A 24,222-nucleotide genomic window follows, 5' to 3' on the forward strand; every position below is an offset into this window, starting at 1 on the left:
GCAAATATAGAAGAAAATAATCAGAAAAATCATCATCTTGAAACATAATCTTTTGATGCATTTCTTCCTGATCTTTGTTTTCTACACTTATATGAAAAATAAAAGTGAGGGAAGGGACTAAAAATCAGGGTGGTGGAAAGGTGGGAACCTTGCTGTCCCTACCTTCTGTGACATCAGAACTCAATGTTTGCAGGATTCCTGGTGACCACAGGTGGGGGAGGGGAAGGGTGCCCTTCTGCCTGTTGAGCGTGGTCCACCCAGGCAGCCAGATCCGAGGCCATGGCAACCCAGCAAGTGGACAGCAGAAGGCGGGTGGCAGCAGAGCAGGTGGCAGCCCAGCTGCTTGAACGGAGAAGGGGCAGCCACTGTAATGAGAAGAAGCAGGTGAGGCCAAGCCAGGTACATGCTGCTTTCCTCCCATCTGGGCTCCTTTTGCCACTCCAGACAGACTAGAAGGCCCTCAAAGCCCGGAATGAATCTTGGACTCAACCGTCCCTGGATCCCACTCTGGTAGAGCACAGCTTAGGGGCTTAGGCACTTCTTGCCGGGACCATCACTGACAGTGCCTTATTAAATTCTCAGCACTGCCAGCAGAAGGTATGTTCCAGGAGGACTGGGCTTTTTGTTTAGTTCCCTGCTGAATCCCTAGTGCCTAGCATGGTGCTTGGTGCCTAGTAGATGCTGAATGAATGAATGAACTGATAATACTCCTGAATTGGAGCGCTCCTGGAGGATTCATTCTCAGGGCTGAAATTCAAAACTCGTGGGATTTCGTCAAAATGGAAAACATTAATGCTTGCTGCACACAGTCTGGTGCATCCACACCCCATCTCTTAGATGCTATCAACCTCATTCACAGAGGGTAATCTGAGGCCCAGAAAGGCAAAAGGGCCATACAACTGGGACATATCAGGATTTGAAAACACATCCATCTGATTTTAGAACCCCCTGAAACCAAGTTCATCTGCTATGAGAACCCTGAGCAAGGGTTTATTCTGAGGATAAGAAGCTGTCGAAGGGTTTTAAGCACAGCAATGAATGAATAAGCTCTGCTGTCTCTGTTTTCAAAAGACTTGTTCACTCATTAATTTACTATACATGCACCAAGCGCCTCCTATATGCTGGACCCTGTAGCGTATAACAGGGGCCTTCATGGGCACCCATCATGCTGCGGCTTTTCCTAAAAAGTGTTCCATAGACCCCAGACCCCAGGAATGCTCCTTTTAGAAACATTCTTGACAGAATTCTGTGGCTTGGGGAAGGCTGCATACCCTCATCCCCTCCTGAAGACTGACGCTGCTCATTCACGTAAGGAAGGCTCTGAGAAGTCCTGCAACAAAGAAGGCTGCTTAGCTTTGTTTACCACAGCATTTCACACCTTGATTCTACCAGAGTCCTATTTTTTCCTTTTTCTTTTTTTTTTTTTTTTTTTTTTTTTTTGAGACGGAGCCTTACTCTGTCACCAGGCTGGAGTACAATGGTGCGATCTTGGCTCACTGCAACCTCCACCTCCCGGGTTCAAGTGATTCTACTGCCTCAGCCTTCCAAGCAGCTGGGACTACAGGCGCCCGCCACCACATCCAGTTAATTTTTGTATTTTTAGTAGAGACAAGGTTTCGCCATATTGGCCAGGCTGGTCTCGAACTCCTGACCTCGCGATCCACCCGCCTCGGCCTCCCAAAGTGCTGGGATTACAGGTGTGAGCCACTTCTTTTTTGAAAGACTTTGCAGTGTATTTCAAAATCCATTTTACAGACGAAGAAACTGAGGCTCAGAGAAATTATTTGGCTCAGGCCCCAAGACGACACAAGGAGAAGGACTCAAACTCAATCCTAGTCCATGTTCCTCCCTTTGCCTCCATGCAGCACAGTATAGAAACCAGCAGCAAGAATGCCGGGGAAGAAATCAACCTGTAAAATACACTGTTAGAGGACTGGTTAGATACATAGAAGAGCTTCCAGGCCACGAAAACTCATCAGCCATTTTAAAGATTGTGACAGTTAGTGTGTGTCTTCCATGAAAAGATTCCTAAAGAATATTGCTAAGAAAAGAAAAAGGACCCTGATATTAAATGTACAGTGTGATGATTTTGCATTGGGTGTACACACAGATCAAACTATAGAGCGTTTCTAGCACTGAGGGAGGCTCTTTTGGGGCTCCGCCCACCTGGCATCCCACCCTTCATAGCAGTGATTCTGATTTTTGTCATCATAGCTGAGTTTTCTATGTTCTTGAATTTCATGTAAATGGAATCATACCATGTATGCTTTTGTGTCTGACTTCTTTCTCTTATCATTGTGTCTGTGAAACTCAACCAGTTGTTGCAATGTAACGTGTTTCTTTTTTTAAGTTAATAATAATGTAGTTGCTAGTATTATAAAGAAAATTATCTGGGGAAGAGGCAAGTTAGACAAATCTTTCATCTTCCTTGTTTAGTACTGGGTCTAAATGTTACTTCACATACTTGGGTGTGTAAGAAATTTATTCTTTCTTTAAGGCAAACTAAATCTGACTCAGCCAACATCTAGTGAGTTTGGGGAAAATTCAATGTCAGTCAATATGCAAACACACACAAACACACACACACACACACACACACACACATATTTGAAAAACAAGAAAACTTTAAAAGCCATGGTCAAAATTTCCACATTAGCAGAAAAAGAAGAATTAAAGTCAATAGTATAAAGAAATAAATAATAAAGACAAAATCAGAAATTAATGAAATGTAAAGCAGACAAACAATAAAATTAATAACCATTTTTAATTGGTAAAATTAGATTAAGAATTGGAAAACTTCTAAATAGACTCAACAAAAAACATACATAGAAAGAAAACATAAATTACCAATATCAAGAATGAAAGAGGTCTTTGTTTCCTCTCTTGACCTCTTTTCTTTATATATATTTTTTAAAAGAATGAAAGAGGATTATTATCATGACTCTTACAGGCATTAAAAGAATATTAAGGTAATAGTAGAAACAATTTGATGCCAATACATTTAACTTAGGTGAAATGGACAAATCTTCCTTGGCAGTACAACTTACAAAATTGACTCAAGAAGAAATAGTCTTAATAACTACAGACCCAAAAGTTTTCACAAATAAATTGTATCGATCATTTGAGATGAAAATAATACCAATCTTACACAAATTATTTCATAAAATGGAGGAGGAGGGAGTTCTTACCAACTCATTTTAAGGGGGCAACAAAACCTTGATACCAAAACTCGACAAACGTGTAGAAAAAAAAAAATTTTTTTGAGACAGAGTCTTGCTCTGTCACCCAGACTGGAGTGGAGTGGCGCAATCTTGGCTCACTGCAACCTCCGCCTCCCAGGCTCAAATGATGCTCCTGCCTCAGTCTCCCGAGTAGCTGGAATTACAGGCGCCGGCCACCATGGCCAGCTAATTTTTGCATTTTTAGTAGAGACAGGGTTTCGCCTTGTTGGCCAGGCTGGTTTCGAACTCTTGACCTCAGGTGATCACCACGGCCTCCCAAAGTGTTAGGATTACAGGCATGCGCCACCGCGCCCGGCCTAGAAAAAGTTTTAAACCAATCTCTTCTGAATGTAGATGTAAGAAATCTCAACAAAATAGTAGCTTATCAAATCACACGATATATAAAAAGGCTAGCTAATGCATCATGAACAACTAGAGTTTACTGAAGAAACTCATTTGGCTCAATATTTAAAACACAATTAATGCAATTTACCACAAAAATGGGGACACATATAGTTGCTCAGTGGGTAAAGAAAAGTCATTGGTGGTTTCTTATAAAATTAAACATACATTTACCATATAACCAAGCATTTGCATTTCTGAATATTAACCCAAGAGAAATGTGAACATATGTTCACATAAGGATTTGTATATGAGTGTTCATAGCACTTTTATTCATAATAGCCCCAAACTGGAAACAACCCAAAAGTCCATCAACAGGTAAAGAGACTGATTGTGCAATATTCTATGTTCATATAAAATAAATACTCATCAATAAAATACACAATATACTCATCAATAAAATTGAGCACAAAAAATAGAGGCATTTCAAAAACGTTATCTTAAGCAAAAGAAACTAAATGCAAAAGCACACACACTATGTAATTCCACTTATACAAGGTTATGGAATAGGCAAAACTACTCATAGTGACAGAAAACAGATTAATGGTTCTCTCCAGGCAGGGCAGGAGTGAGGATGGAATTGACTGCAAAAGGAAACTTTCTAAGATGACAGAAATGCTCCACATCTTGATTGGGGTAATAGTCTACAGGTATAGACGTTCATCAAAACTCATCAGACTCATCAGACTATACATTTTAAATATGTGTGTTTTATTATATGTAAATTATACCACAATGAAGTTGATTCCTTTTCAAGATCGGTTAAAATGAAAAATGTTTACATGAGAGAAAATGCAAATTGAACATCAGTAAGTTGCCGTGTTATCTATTTCTTCAAAGTTTGGGAGTTTTGTAGTAAACAAGTGTGACTTAGATAACTAGAACAAAAGTTAAACTCAAAAAACTGTCTTATAAGCATTCCCATGTCTGGCTGTTTGTGATGGAAGCAGGGGGACCTGGAGAGAATTCATCCTCATGTTCTTCCTCCTCCTCTTCTTCTTGCACCCTAGACGCTGTTGGCATTGCTGATCTTGGTGCTGTACTTGAGCACAGGGATATCGGGTGAGCATTCTGGAATCTGAGAAAGAAGGAACCAAATCCACATGAAGCTTGGTGGAATATTCCAAAGATGGTTGTATGTTAAGGGGACCTCCATAACCCACCTTCTCCCACTGACCCTTCATCACACTGGGATAACTAACCATGTTTATTTCAATTAGTGCTCATTTGCTCTTAAGAGGTGATGTTTGCGCCTGTTTCAGGAAGCAGTTGGGAGGTGTCAGAAAGGATCAGAGAATGTAACTACTACCAGAATCTTGTAGTTTCCCAGGTAACATATCCAGCAAGGTACTGAGGTGAGGCAATCTGGGAAGGCTTTCCAGAGGAGGTGTCATTGGCAACATGGGTCATGAAAGATAAGTAGTAGCTGGCCAAGTGTGGAAGGTGGGAACAGGTACTACGAGCACAATGAGTAGCATGTGCAAAGGCCCAGGGATCTTTTCGAAACCAGTGGGGGCGGGGAGGAGGGTCCTATCTGAGAAAGCGCAAGATGCCCCTTCTGTGTCTGCCTTCCAGGGGCTTGAATATCAGACCAACGAGCCCTCAGAAGAACCGATAAAGACCATCAGGAACTGGCTGAAGGAGAACTTGCATGTCTTCTTGGAGAAGTTAGAGGAAGAGGTGCAAGAGCTGGAGCAGCTAGTGCGGGACCTGGAACTGTGGCTGGATGCTCTTCTGGGAGAGCCGCACCAGGAGGAGCACTGCTCCACACATAAAAGTCACTTGTGAGGGGTGGGCCTGGGGCCTGGGGAGAGCACAAAGGTGGGGAGGGGTTGCCAGGGATTTCTCTAAGCAGGGCAGAGCTCTGACTCTTGAAGTTCCAGTCAGGCAAGCAAATAAAGTAGTTGGGAAATGAAGTCCGCTGTTCACATTCATGAATGCTGACAGAAGCAGCCTTGGCGGAACACCAGAGCCCGGCTGAGATATTCTCCCTGGCACCATGACGTGGTCCCCTGGAACAAACACGGGCTTCAGAGCCAGCCATAGGTTCAAGACTCTTCTACTTTCTTGAGACGTGTAAATTTCCTTAACCTGAGACTCAGTTTCCTGACGTATAAAAATCAGGGAAACACACTTTGCCTTATAGGAAGACGATGTATCTAGGGTGTGTATACAGAGTGCGTCTGGCACATAGCAGGTATCAGATAAATAGCTCTTCCTTTCTCACATGCCTTTTCCTTTCTCCCTGGAGTGTGGTAAGAGGATACTAGCTCTGGCTAAGTGTGTGGATATTATGCGGCATTCAACCCTCTGACTCTGCTGGTGGAAGTATAGGTTTCTAAAATCTCTATTTGGTGATAGCTATCAAATTTACAAATGCATTTTCTCTTTGACCCAACAATCTGCTTCAAGGAATTTACCCCACAGCTGCACTTGCCCACACATGAAACTACATGTGGATAAGACTATTCACCCCAGCTTTATTTGCAGTAGCAAAAAAATGGAAGCAACCCAAATGATACCAGGAGGGCGCTGGTTATATAAGTTATGGTACAGCCAGACAATGAACAATCATGTAGCTATAAAAGAGAATGAGGAAGCTTTCTACTATGGTGTGAATATGGGTGACCCCCAAAATGCATATATTGGAACCTAATACTCAATGTGACGGTGTTAAGAGCTGGAGCCTTTCGGAGGTGATTAGATCATGAGGATTCTTCCCTCATTAGTGAGATTAGTGCCATTATATTAATAACAGAGGCTTGTTAGTGCCATTATATTAATAATAGAGGCTTGAGGAGCCTGTTTGTCCCTTCCACCATGTGAGGACACAGCTAGAAGTTCCCTTTTATGAGGAATAAGTGCTCACCAGACACTGAATCTGCTGGTGTCTTGATCTTGGACTTCCCAGCCTCCAGAACTGTGAGTAATAAATGTCTATTATTTACAAATTATGCAGTCTAAGGTGTTTTGTTATAACTGTCCACATGGACTGATACTTTCCTTCTGCTAAAATGGGAAAGCCTGAAAGATATGTAGTTAAGTGAAAAAAATTAAGGTGTAGGCCGGGCACGGTGGCTCACACCTGTAATCCCAGCACTTTGGGAGTCCAAGGCAGGCGAATCTCTTGAGGTCAGGAGTTCGATACCAGCCTGGCCAACATGGTGAAACCCCGTCTCTACCAAAAATACAAAAAATTAGCCCGGCATGGTGGCATGCACCTGTAATCCCAGTTACTAGGGAGGCTGAGGCAGGAGAATTGCTTGAACCCAGGAGGCAGAGGCTGCAGTGAGCTGAGATTGTACCACTGCAATCCAGCCTAGGCGACAGAGTGAGACTCCATCTCAAAAAAAAATTAATTAATTAATTAATTAAGGTGCAAAAAGAGAGCAGAAGATAAAAATATATATTTTGTTGTTGATATTGATGATGATAATGATGTTATTAAATATGCATAAAAACTCTAGAAGAATACAAGCCTGCCTGGGAGTGAGGGAATTTGAAACTGGGAGATGTGTAACAAGGATGGGAGGAAACTTTTCAGCATATATTTTTCATACTTTCTTGTTTTCAAACTATGTGCATGTTTTGCTTATTCAAACATTTTTTAAAAACAAATTTCTATTTTGCTTGCAGACACAGACTGGAATATATGTATATAAGCAAAAATAACAGTATCATTATGATGAAATTTTGACTGAATTAAATTTTAAAAATAGTTCCAAAAGAAAACCCTTCTCTTTTGATTAATTTATTTTGATTAAACAATGATCATTTTTTATCTAGGACTTCCCCTTTTTCCCATTACCTCCAGGAAACTTATAGTTGTTCGTTACTGGAATTTTACCAGCCTCGTTGTTTTGGGTTATTTATTTTCTCCTTTCTATGACTTTTTTGTTTTCTATTTTGATGGAGCTATTATACATGTACCAACTATTAGAACCACCTCAAATCTTCGGATAGTCATGAGGGTTTCAATTACACTAATCTCAGAGGACATCTGACTTACAGGGGATGGCACAGCAATTCGTTTGCCAGGAGGGATTAATCAATTGCCATTTGGGATGGAAAAAGTCTTTGCAAATTATGATCCCAGTTTTCCACTTTGAATATTTGGCAGGGGGTTGGGACCAGAATCTATTTTTTCACATTTCCAGCTATTTCACCAAGAGTTCTACGGGAAGGGTCTGATTGATATTTGCTTGCATTTATAGTTACATATTGCCATAGAGTAGTTATGTATGTTTATATTATATTTACATATTATATATACTTATATGTTTATATTGTATATGATACATTTATAAATATATTGATAAAATATATATTTTATATATGTATACAAAATTGGGGGATACATTCTTTTAAAAAAAAGAAAATGAGGCCAGGCGCAGTGGCTCCCCCCTGTAATCCCAACACTTTGGGAGGTTAAGGCGGGCAGATGACTTGAGGTCAGAAGTTCAAGACCAGCCTGGCCAACATGGTGAAACCCCATCTCTACCAAAAATACAAAAAATAGCCAGGCATCATAGCACATGCCTATAGTCCCAGCTACTTGGGAGGCTGAGGCAGAAGACTCTCTTGAACCCGGGAGGCAGAGGTTGCAGTGAGCTGAGATCTCGCCATTGCACTCCAGCCTCGGTGACAGAGTGAGACTCTGCCTCAAAAAAAAAAAAAAAAAAAGAAAAGAAAATGGAGCTTAGACCTTTGAGGAGTTAAACCACCTCTGTGGGTATTAGAACCTTTGAGAGGAGCTAGCTATTTGGACACCTCCCCTGTCCCCCCAATGCTGGTGTGGGCCCCCAACCCATTGATGGTGGCTACTTTTGGTGTGTTGGCTTGTGAGCCTGTAAAGAACAGGGAGTCACTTGGGATAACTCAGGCAATAAGGGTTTATTGTGGTGCTACAAAGGAGCCAGAATCTCCCCCCCAAATCCAGGGACATACCAGGACCTGGGATTGCGGAGACTGGAACAGGGAGGTCTTTGAGAGTTCAGGGTGGCTCCAGCGCCCAGCTGGAGGAATCCTGGAGCTTTCCCCTAGCACACCACCTTTACGTTGCCATTCTCCAGTGTTGGCTTCCTTTGTGTGTCTGCTCCATCTCTTCCTGCTTCCAAGCTTTGTATCTCTTCTTCAACTTGGCGCTTCTGCTTCTGATTCATCATAACTCTGATTTGTCCCTACCCCATGTGGCCACTCCTGCCTACTTTCCAACTTCTACTGACTGTGTGATTCTGTCCACATTCCCCAAGTCAAATCCCAGGAGGAGTGGGTGGGATATGGCTGACCCATCTCATTGGCTGGGGCCTCCTGTGCCAAGCCAGGCTCTACACGGCAGCCTGCCTTTGGGATGACCTTGGGGTGATCACCACGATGCAATCAGCAGCGGCAGGAGGGAGAGGGGAGGACCAAGTGATCCAGAACAGAGCTACCTCAAACAGGAAGCAGACTGGGGCCATTTCCCTCCAAGGGACTCAGGGCTGCACTAAGATGCCTTGACACATCACCCAGGGTGGTCATGAATGTGGCAGAGAGTATACTTCCGTGTCCTGAGAGTCAATACCAGGGCAGCAGAATTGCATGGGACAGACACTCAGAGGTCAGACCCTGGGAAGATTCCAGACCTGAGCTAGGGCCAGTGTGAAGGGAGGCAGATGAAAACAATTGCCAAGAATGAGGTGGGAGGTGCTTGGCCACCACAGTCCCCATAGGCGAGTGGGCCAGCCTGCCTCAAAAGCACAAAATAATAATTGGGGGATATTTCACTCCCTGTTTTCCATTCCTGGGTGTGAAAAAAATACAAATTACACACTTAAAAGGAAGCATATTACTGCCTTCATGACTTTGAAGTCTGTTATAATTTGAATGGGGTTAGCAAAATGTTGCCACGTAGACCTATTAAGAAGCTCACTTTCATATCGACAAAGTAGATTTCCCTTTGGGAAATAAAATGTCCTTTGCTTGAGGAGGCCACTATTCACAGCTCCTTCCATTCAGTCAAGAAATATTTATTGGGGCGTGCATGTGCCAGCTGCCGGGAATGAGAAGTTTATAGGCTAATGGGGGAAACAGATAAAAAACAAGTAGGAAAGTCAAGACAAGGTGATTTCAGAGGATAACAAACAAGACCACTTAGCAAGCACTGCAGTTTTCCAGGTGAGAAACGGAGGCTTGGCATACACTGCAAGGCTGGAGCTGGCAAGAAACTCAGAGACTCAGGGTGCAGTAAGTTTAATCCACCCAGCCAGGGAGTTGGGTCTAGACAGCTACTTGCCAGGCCTCGGGACTTCTGCGCCAAGATTTCAGGTTCTGACCCAGGTAGCTCACGAGAGTACAATGGAAGAGACAGGCTTGGTCTTGTTACAGGGAAAGTGGCCAGTTGGGAAAATGTCATGAAGATCCAATTATCTGCATTTCTTTTCTTTGTTTCAGGCACCTGGAGCATGAGGTCAGCATCAGAGATCATTAAAAATGTTTAATTAATTTTAATTGATGGCCATCTCCCCCATCTCTCTTTTACTTCATGGGCATATTGGGCAACCTTCCTCATAGTCCCTCAGGTTCTCCTATTTTGCTTGCATTGGTTTATTCCAGATTTTTCTTTTGTTTGTGTTTTTTTATTGGTTTTGATCAGCTCCTTTTTTCTTCCTTTAATGTGTATAATGAGGAGAAAAAAGCCACAACCATTCAGGTTATTCACGTTTTAAAGATAAGAATCTGATACTCTAGACAAAAACTGGATGCGGTAAAGACTACCTGTGTGTCAGCACGTGTATTTCTTAAGAACATAAGGCTTATTTGGAAGAAATAATAAAATCGTGATAGCTGACATTTAGAGGATGCTTCCCTCATCACTGTTTTAGGGTTTGGTCAAGTGCTGCTGCTTTTTCTCGATTATGAGGTAGAAACTGAGGCACAGAGAGATTGCATCACGGTTAACATCACATGCTCAGTGAGTGGGGAGCCAGGATTCTAACCTGTCTGGCCTCAGAGCCCTCACTTTAAATCAGTGTAATCAGTGCTCCTCATAGCCTACCCTCCATTGAGCCCAGCCAAGATGATGTCTTTTCTCTCTGGAAAAGTTCTCACTTTATTGTTAAGTAATCATATGCCGATTAAATTTATAAGGCCATAAATATTCATTGCATGCTACTACGTGTAGGGTACACATATACAGAGAAGTAGAAATCACGTTCCCTGACCACTCTTAGCTTGTCTTTCTGCTGGAAAGCCAAGAAGCAAAGATGGGGGAAGTGAAACCTCTATGTTGATTTACAAGCCATTGGATGCAGTGCCAAAGGCACCTAATTAATTGCCAATGAGCTACATAAATATTTATTGGCCTAACTAAGAGTTCAAGGAAGGGATAGAGCGCTTGGATTGGCACTAAAATGAAAATCTGCTAGAACAACGATACAAAAATGCTGGAACTTACACCAGGCTATGGCCAAGAGGAAATCGCAGGGAAACTGGAGGGAGAGAATGATGGGGTGAGGGCAGAAAGGAATCACATCCCAGATGTGGGTGCCCAGCCTCAACATAAGGACCAGATTCCAGGTCTCAGAGAAGATTTGGGGGCAGGCTTCCCAAAGGCCTGTGAGAAGCAGGGTGACGGGAAACAACTACAACAACAAAAACAAAAACCTTTGAGAAGCAAGGATTTGAGCTCTACTCAATCTATTTCCAAGGCCAGAATGTCCCTTTCCTGTCTGCATGTCCTATTTTTGATGGTGTCAAATAAAAATGTGGATTTCATTTTTGTTTTCTTAATCCACAGATTGGTTCAACAAAGTTGTGAAATTCAATAAATCCAGTTTGGCTCCAATCTGGCTGACAGGAGGACAATTGAGGGAGATGAGGGATGGAGCCAAAGAATACACGTTTCCTGGGGCACCCAAATTCTTTCTGTTGTGACATTCCCATGAAATAATGCATCCCTGCCTGAGGGCAGAGGATGACAGAAGGCAAGGGCTTCATCCAGACGCTGAGTTCGCCTTCTTAGTACAGGGGCTGTGCCCTTTGCAGAAAGGGTCTGGAGTCCCTGTGCTCTTAGGCCAAATCACTTCCTACCTCAAAGCCTTTGTTTCCTCCTCTGTCCTATAGAGCTACTCTCACCTCCTCTGAGCAGCTGTTGGGATATTAAGAGGGTGTATTGACCATAAAGCCAAGGGTGGAAACCTAGCAGATGCTTAGGACAAGACAGCATAATAGAAAAAAAGGTAGATCTAGTCCCAGGCTCAGTTAAATTTGGGGACATGGACTTTGTCTCTCCACCTCTCAACTCGGCTTGCCTCTGGGCTGGCCCCATTCTCAGGCAGGCCAACCTCACTGTGAGGCAGGGTGGCCTCAGAAGTGCCAGGCTATGACATCATATCTGCCAAGCCTGGCCAGAAGGAAGGAAATGCCTCTTCCCCAATGGCTGTGACCAAAGTTCTGCAATTGGGCCTTGTCTGTCAGACTGTGTCACATGCCCATTCCTGAGCTAATCCTTGTGGCTGAGGGGACGCACCGCTCTGATTGGCCAGAACTGTGTCCTCTGCCCATCCCTCCAGCCAAGGATAGAGTCAGCCCTATGGAAGCACTGACGGAGTGGAGGAGCTGTGGCCTTCCTAGGGATACCGGAGTGCTGTCCCGGAAAGGGGACAAATAAATGCTAGGAAAAAAATCAAAATACTTTGTTAACATATCAACAATAACAATTATTTACATTTTCATCATAGGCTGGTGGAGTAGAAAGTGTATTCTCAGCTGTACTACCTCACTGAGACCTTAGTTCATCTAGACAAGTGATCTTTTTTAAATACCCTGGTGCATGAGCCTGCTACAGCTTCTCCTGCCTTTGAGCCTAGACAAAGTGCACGTCAGTGGAGGTGGCATGAAGAAGTTGAAAGAACCAGGCTTTGGGGGTCAAACAGACCTGGTGCTAGCCCTGCCCCTCACCCCTGCTTCTCTACCATGTGACCTCAGACAGGTGGACTCTAGCCTTCTGAGCCCCATTCTGCTCGCCCATAAAACGGGATATGTCTATACATCTCCCGGGCCTATTGAGAGGATTGTGTAATAAGCACCAACTTTTATTTAGTGTTTACTATGCTCCAGGTGCTATTCTAAGTGCTTTAGGGGCATTACCTTATTTAATCACCACAGCAAGTCTGTGATGATTTGATGTGTGATGATGAGACAGTTACTATCAGTGCCTTCATCATACACATAAGGGAACTGGGATGCAGGATGCCTAAATAGTCCAGGGTCACACAGTAAGTGCTGGAGCCAGGATACAAACCCAGACAGGCAAACTCCGGGGCCACAAGCTTCAGCCCCGCCCTGTGCTCCTTCCGGATTAAATGAGGTAATGTGCATGCAAGGCTATGTAAACCATAACACACTATATAAATGTCACTCGTTATTACTTCTCTCCTCCCGCCCTGGTCATTAAAGCCAGGAGGGACCTAATGAATCTACCGTTCAGATATTTTCTCACAGCTCAAGACACGGTCCCTGGTCCCTGAGCTCCCACTTCCTCCCAGCCTGCCTGCGACTCAAGGCTGCACCTAGAGACCCCTCTCGCTCTTTCTGCTCTAGCGTACCAGCCAAGTCATGTCTTGGATGTGGCCAGTCATGCTGTAGAGAGGGGTCAGCAAAGCGATGAGTAGGAGATGATGAGCCGTGGGCTAAGAACTCTGGCGAAGGGAGTTTGTCTTGCGCACGTGCATACATCCGTTCAGCAACTCTTGATGAACACAAGGATGAACTGGGGCCGTACTGGACAGTAGCAATATTTTGGAGGGAAGAACCAACATGGTCTCTGCCCACATGAGAGTTCCCAGAGTGGTGGGGGAGTCAGACAGAAAGGGACTCCCTGAGATCTGGGAAGAGATTCTGCACCATGTGTAGTATGGTGCATAATAGCAGAACCTGCCTGCTAGGGTGGTTGTGAGATACACGCTAGAGGAATCGTGCAGGCACCGTCAGAGCTGAGCACATGTTAGCTGTCGTCACAAAATGAGTTCCGCTGCCTGCCCCCTGTGACATACAGCTCAGCACTCAATGCCATGTAACTTACTTGTTCATTCTTTGTGGCTCTTGGTTTCTGCTTTATTTCACATATCAGAACACATACTTATTAACAAAAATCCAGGAAAAAAATAAAGCAGAAAAGTGTCTATTTTTCAAATAGCAAGAGAATAGAAACAGAAGTCATATTGGTGGTTGCCAGGGGCTGGTGGAATGAGGGAAAGGAGAGACTGCTTAATGGGTACAAGGTTTCTGGTTGGGGTGATGAAAATGTTCTGTAATTAGATAGCGGTGATGGCTGCACAGTGGTGGAGATGTACATAATGCCACTGAATTGTCTACTTTAAAATGGCCCAGTGGCTCATGCCTGTAATCCCAGCACATTGGGAGGCCAAGGCGGGTGGATCTCCAGAGGTCAGGAGTTCGAGATCAGCCTGGCCAACATGGTGAAACCCCGTCTCTACTGAAAATACAAAAAATTAGCTGGACGTGGTTGCGGGCGCCTGTAATCCCAGCTATTCGGGAGGCTGAGGCAGGAGAATCACTTGAACCAGGGAGGTGGAAGTTGCAGTGAGCCGAGATCACACCATTGCACTCTAGCCTGGGCAAAAAGAGCAAAACTCCATCTGAATAAATAAATAAATAAATAGGCAAAAATTGTAAATTTTATGTTATGTGTATTTTACTGTAATTTTTTTAAGTAGCAGGGGACCATGACCTCATTACCCACGGTCAGTCAAAGCAATGTTTTATGTATTTTCCTCCAGTTTTTTTTCAATGCATATTTTGCAAGAGTTAAAGTCATAATTGCAAGTACAACTTTGTATTTTCTCCTTTTTGAATCCAGCAGTATGTCCTAAGTATTTTCCCCATGTCCTGCGTAACACTGCTGGGCATTTAGGAGGTCCTTTTCTTCTAAACAACTGTTCCCTAATATTAGCAGACACATTCAGAACATGAAAGGCACACTGTTGATTGGGAGAAACTATTCATCATACATGTATCTGACAAAAGACTTACATCCAGAATGTGTAAGGAATTCCTACAAATCAATAAGAAAAGAACAGACCACTCAATTCTTTTAAATGTGCCATAAGTTGGAAAAGACACTTAAGAAGAAGATACAAGAATGCATAATAAGCACGAGAAAGGTGCTCAACATCACTGCTCATCCAGGACATGCAAATTAAAATCACAATGAGATGGTATGGCAATATCACATGTTGGCAAGGAAGACAGAGCACTGAAAATGTCATACCTGCTGGTGGGATTCTAACATTGTGCAACTTCACTTCGGGAGGCCAAGGTGGGCAGATCACTTGAGGTCAGGAGTTTGAGACCAGCCTGACCAACATGGTGAAACCCCGTCTCTACTAAAAATACAAAAATTAGCCGGGCGTGGTAGCACGTGCCTGTAGTCTCAGCTACTCGGGAGGCTGAGGCAGGAGAATCGCTTGAACCCGGGAGTCAGAGCTTGCAGTGAGCTGAGATTGCGCCACTGCACTCCAGCCTGGGTGACAGAGTGAGACTCTGTCTCAAAAAATAAATAAATAAATAAAATACAATTGTACGACTCACTTTGGAAATCAGCTTGGCAGTTTATTATAAATACACGCCTATGCTATGTCCTAGTGATTCCACTTCCAAGTATTTACCCAAAAGAAAGGAAAACTAGTGGCCACCAAAACAAAAATGCACAAAAATGTTCATAACAGCTTTATTCATAAAAGACAATAACTGGAAACAACTCAAATGTCCATAAATAGATTGTGGTGTATACCTACAATAGGATACTGTATGCAGATGTTTTTTAAATGAACTACTGAAACATGCAACAGAATGAATAAGTCTCAAAAGCATTGTGTTACATGAAATAAGCAAGACTAAAGAGCACTTAGGCAAGGCACAGTGGCTCAGGCCTGTAATCCCAACACTTTGGGAAGCTGAGGCAGACAGATCACCTGAGGTCAGGAGTTCAACAGCAGCCTGGCCAACATGGTGAAACCCCATCTCATCTGTGCTAACAATACAAAAATTAGCTGGGTGTGGTGTTGCATGCCTGTAATCTCAGCTACTGGGGAGGCCTAGGCAGGAGACTCGCTTGAACCCAGGAAGCGGAAATTGCAGTGAGCCAAGATCATACCATTGCACCCCAGCCTGGACGACAGAGTGAGACTCTGCCTCAAAAAAAAAAGGATTTGCTGTGTGATTCCAGGCAAAGCTAAATTATGATGATAGAAATTAAGTCAATGTCTTGGGGGAGGTGTACAAGGAAACTTTTTGGTATAATAGAAATACTCTAGCTCTTGATTTAGGTTGTGGGTTACATCAGTGTATACATTTATTGAAATTCATCAAACTGTACAACTTAAGTCTCCTCTTTATTATATGCAAGTCATACCTGAATAACATTAGTTAAAAACAATAAAATAGGACAGGCACAGCCGCTGTTGCCTGTAATCCCAACACTTTAGGGGCTAAGGTGGGAGGATTGCTTGAACCCAGGAGTTTGAGACCAGCCTGGGCAACATAGTGAGACCCTCTCTCTACAAAAAATGAATTAGCTATGAGTAGTGCTATGCACCTGTAGTCTCAGCTACTCGAGAGGCTGAGGCAGTAGGATTGCTTGAGCCCAGGAAGTTGAGGCTGCAGTGAACCACAATTACACTACTGCACTCCAGCCTGGGAAACAGAGTGAGATGCTGTCTCAAAAAAAAAAAATTAACACAATAAAGTAATACACCAACCCTATGACTCAAATATTTCACTTCCATATATTTGCCCAAGAAAAAACCATCTACCCACAAAAAGTCTTATATAAGACTATTCATTGAAACTATACTCATAAAAGCCAAAAACTGAAAATGGACTAAGTACTCCAATTAAAACAGAAAGATTGTTCATGTGCTTTTTTTTTTTTTTTTGAGACAGAGTCTTGCTCTGTCATCCAGGTTGGATGCAGTGCAGTGGCGTGATCTCAGCTCACTGCAAGCTCCGCCTCCAGGGTTCATGCCATTCTCCCACCTCAGCCTCCCAAGTAGCTGGGACTACAGGCGCCCGCCACCACGCCTGGCTAATTTTTGTATTTTTAGTAGAGATGGGGTTTCACCATGTTAGCCAGGATGGTCTCGATCTCCTGACCTCGTGATCCGCCCACCTCAGCCTCCCAAAGTGCTGGGATTACAGGCGTGAGCCACTGTGCCCAGCAGTTAATCTGCATTTTTAAAGGTATGTTGCTTACAAGAGATACAAAGACCCAGAAAGGTTGAAAGTAAAAGGATGGAAAAATATATTCAGAAAAATACTAAAAAAGTAGATAAGTAGGTAGAAATTTTTAAAAGCAGGTATAGCTCTCCTGTCAGATGAAATCAATATTAAAACCAAAAGTATTATAAGACGTAAAGAATGACAATTCAGGCCAGGCACGGTGGTGTGCACCTGTTGTCTTAGCCACTTGGGAGGCTGAGGCAGGAGGGTCACATGAGCCCAGGAGTTTGAGGCTGCAGTGAGCTGTGATCATGCCACTGTACCCCAGCTTGGGCAACACAGCAAGACCCCATCTTTTAAAAAGAAAGAATAACAATTCATAACTATAGAGGGGTCAATTCAACAGGAATACGTAAGGACCCTAAATGCCAATGAGCTTAATAATATGGCCTCAAACACTGTAAGAACTAAAAGGAGAAATAATGGATTCCATAACCATAGTGGGATGTTTTGACACATGTGTCACAGTTAACTGATAACACAAATAAACACACAAATAATAAGGATGTGAGATTTGAATGACATGAATAACAAACTTGATCAGACCCAAACCTATCCAGGCACCTGCCTTATGGCAAAGGCACCACTACAAAGCAGTTGGGGAGAGAACGGTCTTGTCAACAAATGGTGCTAGATCAGTTGTACAACCTTAGGGAAAATATGGGCATTGACTCTTAAAATTCTATTCCGGGTGAATGATAGATCTAAATGTAAAAACTAAAACAATAAAGCTTCTGGAATAAAACATAGGAGTATAGTTATGACCATGGATAGATAAAGATTTCTTAAACAAAACACAAAGAACATTAATCATAAAGGAAAAGACTGATGAATTCAACCATTTAAAAATTAAGAATTTTTATTCATCAAGACACCATTAAGAGAGTGAAAAGGCAAACAGGATGGGAGAAGGTATGTGCCATCCATGCACCTAATTAAGAACCTGAATAGTGACCATATAAAGAACTCCTACAAACCAATAAGAAAAGGACAGACATCTCTCAAAAAGGCCAAAATGTGAACAGACACGCCACAAAAGGGCATATCCAAATGGCCAATTAGCTGTCCATGAACGGCTAATTAAAGCCACAATGAGGTATCAGCACTGCAGTGAGTATGCTTAACCATTTTAACCTGACATCAAATTTTGCAAGGATGCAGAGTTACTAGAACTCTCAGATATTTCTGTGGCAGCATAAATTGGTACAATTTTTTGAAAAGCTGTTGGCAGTACCTACTAAAGCTGAACACAGGCACTTCATGACCCAAAATTTCACTCCAAATGTATCCTCTCAGAAATGCATGTATACACATGTTCTCATTCATAAGTGGGAGTTGAACAATGAGAACACATGGACACAGGGAAGGGAACATCACACACAGGGGCCTGTCGGGGGATGGGGGCTAGGGGAGGGAGAGCATTAGGACAAATACCTAATCCATGCAAGGGTTCAAACCTAGATGATGGGTTGATGGGTGCGGCAAACCACCATGGCACATGTATACCTGTGTAACAAACATGCATGTTCTGCACATGTATCCTGGAACTTAAAGTAAAAGAAAAGAAATGCATATATATGTGTGTACGAAAAGTCATGACCAAAAATATCATGGCAGCATTATTCCTACCTAAGAACTAGAAACCATTCAAATGTCCTCAATAGTAGAATAGATAAGTAAATAGTATTATATTCATTCTTGTAATGGAATACTATCGGCGATGAAAAAGAACAAATACATGTGAAAACACAGAGAAATCTCACAGACATGATGTTCACTGCAAGAAGTCAGACACGGAAGAGTACATTCTCTGTGCTTCCATTCATATGAAATTCAAAGTCAGAGAAACGTCTATCTATAGTCATAAAAGCTGGGGTGTTGGATACTGTTTGGAAGTAATGATCAGGAGAGAGTACAAGAGAGGCTTTGGGGTGCTGGTAATATTCTATATCTTGATCTGTATGATGGGTGCATAGATCAGTCTGTAAAACTTCATCATGCACTTCAGTGAAAGCTCATGCATGTAGCTGCATCATATTAAACTTCAGTTTAAAAGTTTGGCAAAACAGAGGCACAGTGGCTCACGCCTGAAATCCCAGCATTTTGGGAGGCCGAGGCAGGTGGATCACCTGTGGTCAGGAGTTTGAGACCAGCCTGACCAACATGGTGAAACTCTGTCTCTACTAAATACAAAAAATTAGCCGGGTATGGTGGGGCGCACCTGTAATCCCAGATACTTGGGAGGCTGAGGTAGAAGAATCATTTGAACCTGGGAGACGGAGGTTGCAGTGAGCCAAGATTGTGCCATTGCACTCCAGCCTGAGCAACAATAGCGAAGCTCCATCTCAAAAAAAAAAAAAAAAAACAGTTTGGCAAAACAGAGCATATGAATATTATTCAAATTCGTCATACATATTGCCAAATTACTTTAGAGTAAAATCGTACTGATTCTCACCAGCAGTGTATAAGAGGTGTGTCCCTACTAACCCTCCCAAATACTGAGTGTTATCATTTTCAAAGATATTCTTTCACTTTATCTTAATTTTTTCCAACAAGCCAGCTGCAATGACTGCAGATTAAACTATGTCACTCTCTCTCCTCTCCCGGCCGCCTCCCTGCACAGGCAGTGGAAAAGGAGAGGAAGAAATGTAGTTGGCAGAGCCCGTAGGACATAGCATCGGATGGATGTGTCTGTACAGCACTCAGGTCCCTTCCTGAAAGCAGTCTTTAAAGAATTCGGGTCCCAGCGCGGTGGCTCATGTCTGTAATCCCAACGCTTTGGGAGGCAGAGGCAGGCAGATCACCTGAGGCCAGGAGTTCGAGACCAGACTGGCCAACATGGTGAAACCCCGTCTCTTCTAAAAATACAAAAAATTAGCCAGGCGTGGTGTCAGGTGCCTGTAATTCCAGCTACTTGGGAGGCTGAGGCAGGAGAATTGCTTGAACCCGGGAGGTGGAGGCTGTAGTGAGCCAAGATCATGCCATTGCACTGCAGCCTGGACAACAAGAGCAAAAAACTCTGTCTCATTAAAAAAAAAAAGAAAAGGAAAAGAAAAAAGAAAGGAAGGAAGGAAGGAAAAGAAAAGAAAGAAAAGAAAGAATTTGGGGATGGAGTCCTGCAGCAGAGTGCTGGGGCAGGAGTCAAGGGGCTTGGGCTTAGTCCAACTCCACCACAACTTCAAGGTGACCTTGGGCAAGTCCCTTGCCTTGTCCGGGCATCTGTTTCCTGACCTGTAAGCTGAATGATTAGGTTGGCAAATCTCCTACAAGGCCTTTTTCAGTGTGAACTGGCTATGATCACGTATGATTCCGTAGGTCTGGATGATGCTGTTACATGATTTCAATGCTCTGCAAAACACAAATGGATACAGTTATGTATATGTAGAACATTGTATTCACCAGAACTCTCCTTAGGAAGGGAAATGTATTTGTTGGGGGGAAGTGAGTCCTCATGGGGACCTGAATATGCAAGGATGGCACGCTCTCATAGAAGAAAACGAGCAACTTCCAGGGAAAGGAGAAGGCAGAGGAAGGCCAGGGAGGTCCAGATAGATCTGCAAGGTGGCAGAAGATGATGGTTTGTGGTGCAGTAGCTTCCTGTGCCCTCACCAATCATCAGTAATGGTCCTAAACTCATGATGTGCTTGGGGGAAGATTTTCCTGTGGAAAATGGTGAACGGGCTGAGCTTCCTGTACAGACTGACATGAGCCAGTCCCAAGGCAGCTCTTGGAAACACAAAGACGAAGAGAAAGAGGGATGAGTGAAAACACTTGCCCAGGACCTGGCACAGGGTGGTACAAGCACTGAACCATCCCATTGAGGGCAGAGAACCAGGATTTGAATCTCTTTGAACTCAGTCTCCAGGGCAGAGGAGAGCCATAGGTGACAAATACATCATGTTTTATCTGCCAATGACGGCTACCCACTGCCCTCAACCTGCATGAAATGAATCTTGGGGAACGGACACGGCTGGTCTCATTTCCCTCCCGTCCTTTCTAACTGGAATCCGCTCATTGGCACAGGTGCTGCAGCAGCGTCTCCACAACCCCTCACCCTCCACCCTCACCCCACCCACCTCCTGTTTGGGGGCGCCCCCATCTTGGCAGAGCAAGTGCCCCTGAGCCGGCTGTGGGTGCTCTGTCATCGGAGGGTGAAACATAGCACTCTCCCCCCAGCACACGGGCTTTGCACCCTGGAAACCATTTCCCCCTCCCTTGATTGGAAACAAAGTCGAATTCATAATTTTACAATTTTTCAAAACTGCCTAATTCCAAGGGGGGAAAAGGGAGCTTTCAGTAACCCCTATTCGGTAGCCAAGAATTAGCAAGGAAAACACTGCTTCCCACTCTCTAATTGATGCCTCTGCCAAGGGCCCCAGGTATGTCGGATCCTGAACACGCGTCTTTGGGGAATTAGTCTCAAGAAACATATCCTCCCAGGCCACGTGTGCTTCCTGTCGCCGGCAAGGCTCCTGCAGTCCTGCTCGATGCTAATTTTCTTAATACAAAACCATTTCTTTTTTTTTTTTTTTTTTTTTGAAATGAAAAATGACTTGTTAAACCCCTCCCGGGTCTCTTTTTTTTTTTCCTCCCAGAGAAACACATTAAATAAACAAACGTGAGACGTAAAATGAAAACAGGGGCCCCCGTAGCACCTGCAGGGTTTTACCAGCTCACATTACAAAGCCCCGTCTGAAGTGTCCCGAGCACTGTTTCCATTACAAATAGCCAGTTCTCTTGAAAGTAAGGCAAAAGCCAAATTAGTCAGATTACATCAGGGTATATTTTCCTGTAGCATAAGTTCTTTGGAAACACCTGCCTGACATATTTCAGACGTGTGCCGAGGCAAGCCGGGCCCTCAGTGGTTTCAGGGGCTCGTCAAAGTCTCAACAAAAATGGGTGTTTGGGTTTTACTGAGTAAGACTCGGTGAGATGCCTGTGTGGAATGTGAGTTGCTACGGACTGACTTTCTGGAACCTTTTAGCTGGCAAGGTTTAACTAGCTCTTGTCCCTGGTGCCACGAGGGTCCAGGAACTCAGGCAAACTGTATCTGAACCTCCCTGGAACAGCAGGGGAGAGAGACGTTGTGGTTATGTGGTCAGAGGGCTTGAAGGGCATGGATGGAAATGCTAAAATAGGGAAGAGGGCAGAGTTGACGGGCATGGGGTGGGGAGAGCAGGACACCAGCACACTAAATGGAGCGGACACCTGTAGGCAGGAGACACTGGGTTAGAGCTGAGGGAGACACCCTAGCCCCTTGCTTCTTTTCCTATAACCCAATTAACACTCTGCCCTTGACAACCTTCTCCCATTTAGACTTTATTATTTATTTGCTTACCACTCAGTAACCATGGATAATTTACTTTTTCAAATGATCTGTGTTGCTGGGAAACTGCCTGGTCAAGTGGGTTAAGTAAATCATGGTAATCCATAACACGGAATACTATGTAGCTATTCCAATAAATGAGGGAGAGCAACAGGGATCCTCCTGGAAAGACCTCTAAAGTAGTGAGTGGAAAAATAATCAAGTTGCGAAGTAATACAGATAGGTTGATCCCATTTATTAAAAACAGGGGTGGGAAGCAGAAGAGTACACATATATACATACGCGTGTCAGAAAACGCATAGGAAGTGGACAAGGAGAAGCGATGGCCAACTTTCAATAGTGACCACCTCTGCAGAGGGATGGGGGAAAGAGAGAGGAGGAGGGCCTTCTATATTCTCCTTTGAATATGCTCAAAATACTTACAATGCAAATGGAGTCATGCATTATTTGTGTAAAGAAAAATACCCATAAAAAATATTTAAAAGTGTGTGTTAATAGCATAGACATGGAATCAAACTAGGTGCCCATCAATGGTGGATTGGATAAAGAAAATGTGATACATATACACCATAGAATACTACACAGCCATGAAAAAGAAGGAAATCATGTCCTTTGCAGAACGTGGATGCAGTTGGAGGCCATTATTTTAAGTGAATTAACACAGGAACAGAAAACCAAATACCACACGTTCTCACTTATAAGTGGAAGCTAAACATCAGGTACTCATAAAGATGCAATAATAGACACGGGTCTACCAGAGAGGGGAGGGAAGAAGAAGGACAAGAGTTAAAAAACTATTGGGTACCATGCTCAGTACCTGGGTGACAGAATCAGTTGTGTCCCAAACCTCAACATCACAAGATATACCCATGTAAAAAAACTACACATGTGCCCCCGAATTGAAAACAAAAGTTGAAACTATTTTTAAAAATAAAAAATAATCTTCTTTTTAAGTGTTTATGTTGGGAGATGGTACATTCCTGTTGAGTTTCTAAATTCTGAAAACTGAAGAATTCTCAACCCCAATTATGTGATGGGGATAGATGGCTCTAGGGCCTCACTGGGCTCTGAGTCACTGGATTTTCATGCACCTGATTCATGCAGTACTGGCCAGCAATGTCCACTGGCAAGAGCACAGGCCATGAGAGTGTTCTCCCGCCATGATGCTGGCGTTGCTAATGGAGCAGTGGCAAGTACAAGCTCTGGGGTCAACCAGCCAGCCTGGACTCAAATCCTGGCTGGGTCACTCACAAGAAACAGGACTTAAGACACCTTCCCTAACCTCTGTTTGCCTACAGTAAAAGCTACCTAAGAAGGCCAGGAGTGGTGGCTCACACCTGCAATCCCAGCACTTTGGGAGGCCAAGACGGGCAGATCACCAGAGGTCAGGAGTTCAAGACCAGCCTGGCCAACATGGTGAGACCCTGTCTCTACTAAAAATACAAAAATTAGCCAGGCATGATGGCAGGCGCCTGTAATCCCAGCTACTTGGGAGGCTGAGGCAGGAGAATCACTTGATCCTGGGAGGCAGAGGCTACAGTGAGCTGTGATTACACTACTGTACTCCAGCCTGGGCAACAGAACGAGACTCTGTCCCAAACAAACAGACAAACAAAAAAGCTATCTAAGAAGGTTAATTAAGTAAAAGCACTTAGCACTGTGCCTGGCATGTGATGAATACTCTAAAATGTGACTTATTATCAACATACGATGCATAATAAGGGTTTTCCGCATTTATGTCTTCTAAAAAAGTACGTGGCAGGGTCCAAATCAATGGATTTTGCAAATGAACATTTGCCCCTAAAATAAAGATGTGGATTTTGCCCACTGGCAGAATAGGGCCACACTAACAGCCCATGTGGGAATGGGGCAGGACTGGGTTCCTCTGCACCGTCAGAGAACTCTTTATTGTGAAGGGAAAGATCCAAGATACACAGACACAGAGAATCCTCCAGTCGACCTCAGATGAGGTGTTCCAATAGGTCACCCAGA

General features: G+C 43.6%; 1 protein-coding gene across 2 annotated transcripts; it reads left to right on the forward strand.

Annotated features, from left to right (window-relative positions):
- Nucleotides 1-209: 209 nt before the first annotated feature.
- Nucleotides 210-5,539, forward strand: SMIM23 (small integral membrane protein 23). 2 transcript variants are annotated; one of them, XM_054488678.1, is made up of 4 exons: nt 210-384; nt 4,634-4,685; nt 4,886-4,953; nt 5,199-5,539. In XM_054488678.1, exons 1-4 carry the CDS (start codon nt 280-282, stop codon nt 5,409-5,411), a joined length of 438 nt encoding a protein of 145 aa, XP_054344653.1. In that variant the 5' UTR covers nt 210-279; the 3' UTR covers nt 5,412-5,539. The 2 variants fall into 2 exon arrangements, with proteins under 2 accessions (XP_054344653.1, XP_054344652.1); XM_054488677.1 differs by having other exon boundaries at nt 230-399; nt 5,199-5,537.
- Nucleotides 5,540-24,222: the final 18,683 nt, after the last annotated feature.

The sequence above is a fragment of the Pongo pygmaeus genome, chromosome 4 (genome assembly GCF_028885625.2).
Source record: "Pongo pygmaeus isolate AG05252 chromosome 4, NHGRI_mPonPyg2-v2.0_pri, whole genome shotgun sequence".
Classification (NCBI taxonomy): Eukaryota; Metazoa; Chordata; class Mammalia; order Primates; family Hominidae; genus Pongo; species Pongo pygmaeus.

Bases quoted from the DNA above. Each gene is read 5' to 3' on its own strand.
- SMIM23 (XM_054488677.1), top strand. From the start codon at position 280: ATGGCAACCCAGCAAGTGGACAGCAGAAGGCGGGTGGCAGCAGAGCAG. The intron at 400-4,633 runs GTACATGCTGCT...CTTGCACCCTAG, and splicing joins AGCAGGTGAGGCCAAGCCAG to ACGCTGTTGGCATTGCTGAT. The intron at 4,954-5,198 runs GTAACATATCCA...TCTGCCTTCCAG, and splicing joins AGAATCTTGTAGTTTCCCAG to GGGCTTGAATATCAGACCAA.